Below are 6,723 nucleotides of genomic sequence, written 5' to 3'. Positions count from 1 at the left end.
AAAAAATTCCCTAGAGTCTGTATCTGGCATATATTTGGGTGTCATAACAAAGACCCCAAATTCATTAGTTCCCAAGCCACGCACCTGTTCTATACAGGCCTATCGATCCTGGCTATTGCACAGCCTTCCTGGGAGCACAAATGAAGTATCAGGCAGTTGGCTATGGTCAAAGAGGACTTGCCTGTTGTCCCTCAACTAAGAGAGGTTTTTTATTGAGGCATAGATTTTTCTAGTGCACCATTTAAACTAATACTTTTCCTGCTTATTGAATATTCAGTAATTATAATCTCTCAGAACTAAATATAACAATATTTCATGAGATTGTTTTTGAATGTGCTTTTTCTCTTTTAACACTCAACCCTCTCAGAAGCTCAGTTTGTGTTCTTGATTTAAGAGGAAACCCGGGAGACAGGCTAGGCTCTATACAATAGGAAAAACTAAAGCTCAAGAGAGGGAAGCATCTAGTCTCTCCCTCCCTTGGGACACCAAGAAACCCTGGATTAGGGCTGGAAGCCCTTTCACAGCAGGCATGAAGTGCCAGCTCAGTACCAACTCAGACTTCAGTAGTAGGACCAGGAGAGCCTTGGTAAGACCTTTTATAACCCCTCAGTCATTCATATGCAGATTTTGGGGCCTATATTCAATCAGCCCAGGCTAATAATTTGGTTCTAGGTAAGACTCCTTCAGAAATGGGTCTTCTTAAAACAAGGAAAAGACCCAAACCTTCCTAATCCAGCACTGTCACTCAATTCAAAATCATGCAGTTTTTAAGTACCATGTCTTTATGGAGAAAGTACACCAGTGGTGAGGAAACGTCAGCCCTCCCCACAAGGCAATGTGTAAAAGAGGAATCAACATCGTGTACATGATTTGCAAAAAAGTAGCTCAGAAAAGCTTTTCAGGAAGATGTGGCAAGCAGTTTTCATTAGCCCTTCACACCTGCAGGTTTAATAATTTGGTTAGTTCTTCTTCCCTCCTGCCTGAAGCTATTGGCTGCTTAGCTATTAAGGCTAGAGTCTAAACAGATTGTCATAAGACTATGTTCCTTCCTCCCACACCTTGCTTCTTCATCTTACGCCTCTGCCTCAGAGTTTCACTTCTGGTATGGTGGAAGTTAAGCACCTACTGAACAGATCTTCCAAAGGAGAACAACTATAAACTTGACAAAATACAAAAAAAATGACCCCAAGGCATTGGAGAATGAACAAAAAAGCAGGCAAACTCTGGAGACAGGTCGAAACTTAAAAGAAGGAAATGGCACAAGGTGAGTTCCCATTTTTATGGCTTCTAGGCTGACTGAAAACTGCAGTTGGAAGAATCAGAGGAAACCACAGAATCAGAGCAACTACAGCTGCTAGAAAGTGAGGGGGGAAATCTCAGAAGAAAAGAACCAAAGAAAAAAGAGTTCATACAAATTCTATGTATGAACTCTATGCAAATCTCTGGCGGGCCCCTGAACACACATGTGCACTGCAGACTCCAGCTAAAGATAGAAGAACTGAACTGAGATTTGAGCTGCTGCCCAAAATTGACAGCTTGAGTCCAATGAAGCTAAAATGCCTGCTAACACAAACAAAAAAATCAGCACTCTGTTCAGAGGAATATAACAGAATCCACAACACAAACCTTTACAACATTGAGTTGTAAACAATCTAAAATTACTCAGTATTTGAAGAACCTGAAAAATACAACTCTTTCTCTAGAGAAAAGATAAACAATGGAGACCAACTCTGAGATGATTCAGATGTTGGATTTAGCAGAAAAGAATTTTAAAGTAGTTATAGCTATGTTCTATAAAGTAAAATGCTTGTAATGAATAAAAACAGGAAATCTCAGCAGAGAAATTACAAGCAGAGGAATATATAGTATCAACAGTAACCCATGGTTACTGATGTCCTGATGACAAGTGAGATGGGAATTAGGAAATAACTCATATTCAGGGGCACCTGGCTGGCTCAGTCAGTAGAAACTGTGACCCTTAATCTCAGGGTCGTGAGTTTAAGCTCCACGTTGGGCGTGGAGTCTACTTTAGGAAAAAAAAAAAGAAAAAAAATGGAGAAAAAGAAAAAAAACTCATATTCAAAAGTACCTCTGCTCAGTGGGAGATTTTTATTTGTACTAAAACTAAATTGAAAGTTGTTTGCTGACACTATAGGTAATTAGTTTTTGCTCTTCAGGAGACTTGACCAGAGAGGTGGAAAGAATTTAGGGAAGTTTGGTGGAGAGATTTTACATATAGGTATTTTCATTTAGTGAGGATGTGAAAGACAGCTTTTCTGTTTGGCATTCTTGGTATTCAACACCAGGCCTGCTACTGGTTTTTAATGGATCAAATTCTTCTTTCAGAAGGTAGAATACATGCTATGAAATATTCTTCCATGCATCTAAAGGAGGCAGGCTACTGAAAATAGGAAATGTTTCTACAAGGAGAAAAGTGATGTTCAGAGAGAAAGCACAGAAGGCATCTAAGTCTTATCTTCTGAAGTGATTTTCTCATGGAATTACTAAAAGAAGTATTTGGAAGAGATAATCCCAAGTCCATCTTGGGTCTCACACTGATTCCACTCTCCTTTATTCAGCAAATACTACATACTGTGAGATATGTACTTGAGAAACAGAGCCAGTTTCTCAACCCCAAAGGTTCCTGGTGCTCTCAAAAACAAGACATGATAAGGGCACATGTTGGTTCCTGGATAGAACAATAGGACTCAACTCACAAAAAGTGACAATAGCCACAACAAGAAAGGTTACCAACAAGCCTGAAATTGTTCGTTTTGGAAATGGAGGTGACAGTTTCTCTGGGACAAGAAGTGTGATTATTTAATTCAAGTAAAAAAATAAGTGCCCCAAATAAGAAAATAAAAGTGCTCGGAGAGTATTCTTCACACTCTGTAATGTGTATCAACTAAATTCAGTTTTCAATGTTAAAAAGGACATATGACTCTTTGACCTAAGAACTGAGTAGTCACTCAATCAGAAACAGAAAAAAAATTAAGCCGAAAAACTAGAAAACTCCTCTTTTTATCATAGATTTTCTACTATAAAGCTGACCACCACATCATCCAATGATAGAAAATTCTAGAAACTTTACAAAATTCCTCTTTTTAAAATTTATTTTTTGTTATCAAAGAGAATGTCCAGAAACATTGAGTACTAAAGATCCGTTCATGGCATTGTTTTACAAAAGTTCCTAATGGAGTGTGAATATTTTATTTTCTGATGTATCCTTCACTTATTAATGATGAAGTGGATGAACTGATGCAATTACTTAAAAAAAAAAATTCCAGACAAAAACATCCATTCTCATTCTGAATTTGCTGATTGGAGTGAATTCAGTGGTTACAATAGCACCACTGGCTAAGAATCAACCTCCCCACAGTAGGGAGCTATTCGGGTCTTCTCATTAGGTCACGTAGGTCTCTCAGATATAGGCACCATATTTGAAGTCTCACACAAAATGTCTGTGTCACTTAAATTACACAATGTGGCAGTGTTTCTGTCATGGGGACATAATCTTGAAAGAAGGGGCACAGTAGAAAACAACCTGTTTGTATGTTATATGTGAGTACATTATTGGACTGTGCATGAGTTTAAGGGCGTTTGTAGCCCTCATTAAAGAGTAATTCCACCAGTGAAGCATCTGTCATTTCCAGTTGCTCCTGGTGCTTGAAGTTGTCTACTCATTTCACCATGTGTTGTAAGGTCAGGGCCTTCTTCATCTACTGTTTGGCTCAAATGATTTGAACTGAGTTTAGTTGTCCTTCTCTTCCATCGAAGCTTTATTTCTCAGCCTCAGGATATGTGGGGTACTTGACCGTTTCTATCTTCTCTCGGACTTTGTAGGAGGGATATAGGCCCGTCCTTCCCAGTTTCCTGTTGACACCTTTAGAATAGCCATCCCAATGATTTCCAGCCACACCAATGATATCTCCAGGTTCCATGGGGATTTCATCTGCAGTTCGAGGTTGGTGAGGGTAAATGGCAATCTGGTTGTGGGCATTTTGGCCCCCAAAATAGTAGATGTCATCCAAAGAATGGAAGTTTGCAGAAGCATCAGGATGAAGTGTTTGCATGATTTCATAAGCAACTCGACAGACCTTGGGAAAGAATGGAAAAAAAAAAGTATACATAAAATCTCCTTGATAGCAATCTGAAGGCCCTTGCCCAAACAGACTAGGACTAGACCAGGACTAGGATGAGAAGATGAGAAGTAGTAGATTCTAGTCACAGGGTTTCAGTCCAGTTGCTCTCAGATATGGTCATTCTTCATCTTTGTGCACAATTGTATTTTTTTTTTAAACCTAAAAGATTACTACAACTAAAGTCTCTGGGAGAAAAAAAAATATACATAATGCAAAGTACTTTAAGAATATGAATCAGTTAGCTTTAATGAACATTTATTGAGAGTCAGATAGTATACCTCATGTTCAGTACTGGCGATAGAAAAACGAGTAAGACATCGTTTGTGCCCTTGAAGAATTTAAGGCTGAGCATTAGGATTATAAATACTTTACACAAATGCTGCTACTCCCTTCCCCTCCTTCAGTCTCAGTCAATCACATACTCTTTTCTGCCAGGTTGGGCTTGATCTCAGAACTCTTCTCAATAGAAATTCATGTAATTACTGACAATCAAATGGCATCAGCAAGTGAGCTAAAATATATGTCATTTCTGTTCTAAAGAGTTCTAAGAGCCCTGAGTAGATATTAGCATTCTAGAACTAAAATAAGATGGACTAGCCTTTGGTGAAGATCCACCTATCTAATGCATTTAAGGCTACTTAAAAGATTCCTCTGTCCAAAGAATACCTACTATGCCCACTGGATGGCTGCTGAAATTCCACAATATGCACTTTGTACATTGAGCCTGCTGCTTGGTGATAAAGTTAAACTATAACTACTTTCATGGGGGGTATAACATTTTAAGCAATTAATAAATACACTCTTTATAGAGTAAATGGGTTTCAGGAACTCTTCTAAGAATAGATGAAGATAGAAGACATTTTGCTTAGAAAATTCTTCCATTATAAATCATTGTGAACAGAGAACTCAAGTCAAATTTTCCCAAATCTCCTGTTGTGGTTGTCTCAATTAATGAAGCTTTATTGTCACTACGTCAGTACTTTTCCATTTATTTAAAATGTTCCTACTAACAGTAATTTTTAACCTGCTCAGTGGAACAAAATCAGGATTATCCAGCAGTCCTCTAAACTTCTGGTATTTATGAGATCAAAAACTAAATGGAGACACTCATCCTTAACTATTATGAGCAAAGGAAATCTGACTAGGTTAAGCATCACCTTAACTTCTTAAAGAACCTAAATTTCAGGAACTGTAGGAATGCAAATGCTATGAAACTAAGTTTAGAAAATATTTTAAATTTTGCAAATATGGACTAAAATACAAGGAGAGCAAGTGATTGGCCCAAATTCTGGTGCTAGAGTTTCAACTAGTCACAGAACGAAGAAAACCACTTCCTTTGCAAATCTGCTACTCCATCAACAAACTAATTTTACATTGGGGATGTGGGGATGTTATGGTATAATTGAGATCACTGGTAGAATACTGAGACTGTCACAAAATGAGGGTCAAAAGTTTTGGAATGGGAACTCCAAAGTCAGCCAAAGGCTCATAGGGGACAAGCAAAATCAAGTGGAGACTCTGGAAAGGAAGAAACTAAATAATTAAAACAAAGCAGCTCCAATAATAGCAAAGTATAGTGACAACGATAGAGGCTAGTTTCCTGGGAGTTTTTGCTGTCAGACATTGTCTTTAGATATTATTGAATTTAATCCTCTAAGTAGCCCCATAAAATTCTGTGATGCTCATTTTACAGATGCCGAAGGTCAGTTAAGGAATTTGCCCAAGGTTACACTATTATTAAGTGGTAGATTCTGGTTTTGAACCTAGGCAGTTTGTGTATGCTCGTTAACTCCTAAGCATATTTTCTCTTGTAGATCCTGGTCTCCATATTTGGATTGTAACACCAGAAAGATAAAACTTAAGGCCAAGGCAAGCATGGAGCAAACTTGACAGGTTTTTTTTTCAGGGCCCCTTCACCCACTCTTCAGTTATCTCTAGCCAGGAATGCAGGAACTTGCATTGCCCGTGGGATGACCACATTGTGGCAATGAGCCCTGGTGTATTTCCTCCTCTCCACTATTAATGTCTCACCCTCATAAAAACATTGCCTTCAGTTCCACATCCTTAGGGACTTCCTTTCTTTTGGAGGATAATCCTAATAATCAGTTTATATTTTGGTATCCATAAAGTATTAGTCTGTGGATATGTGTTTTCTTAAGCCAAAGAAAAATGAATGGTAGAAATTTCAGACACTGAGGTGGGCTGATACAAGGCCTTTATCCTTCTGGTAATAATGGTAACCCTATGAGGTGGTTCCTGTTTTTATCCATATTTTACAGCTGAAGAAACAAGCCCCAGAAAGATTAAGTAAATAAAAAAAAAAAGTGGGAGTAGGGGAAGGAGCTAGTAAATGGTAGAGCTACAATTAGACTTCTTTCTGGCTCTCCACCATACACTAAACTGTCTTAGGATAAGTACCTAGTACTGTGCCTGTCACATAGTAGGTGTTCAGAAAGTACCTGTTGAATGAATACTGCTTCATGCATGATACTAGCCTAGCAGTGGAAATGCAGGTCCATGAGTGATATTTAATCCCTAAGATCCACATATAACATTCTTAGTAGTTAAAAGATTTCTCTGT

The 6,723-nt window shown here is 38.2% G+C and overlaps 1 protein-coding gene across 11 annotated transcripts in view; it reads right to left on the bottom strand.

The window, feature by feature from the left end:
• Positions 1 to 3,095: 3,095 nt before the first annotated feature.
• The window catches only part of FUT8 (fucosyltransferase 8), a 296,269-nt gene continuing 292,641 nt past the window's right edge, over positions 3,096 to 6,723 (bottom strand). For all 11 annotated transcript variants that reach the window (XM_034643016.1, XM_034643008.1, XM_034643013.1 and 8 more), the window contains one exon: positions 3,096 to 4,097. In XM_034643016.1, coding sequence (XP_034498907.1) covers positions 3,780 to 4,097 — 318 coding nt within the window. In that variant the 3' untranslated portion in view covers positions 3,096 to 3,779. The remainder of the gene's footprint in view (positions 4,098 to 6,723) is intronic.

Source organism: Ailuropoda melanoleuca, chromosome 14, assembly GCF_002007445.2.
Source record: "Ailuropoda melanoleuca isolate Jingjing chromosome 14, ASM200744v2, whole genome shotgun sequence".
Taxonomy (NCBI): Eukaryota; Metazoa; Chordata; class Mammalia; order Carnivora; family Ursidae; genus Ailuropoda; species Ailuropoda melanoleuca.
This window is presented reverse-complemented; position numbering and strand designations above follow the sequence as displayed.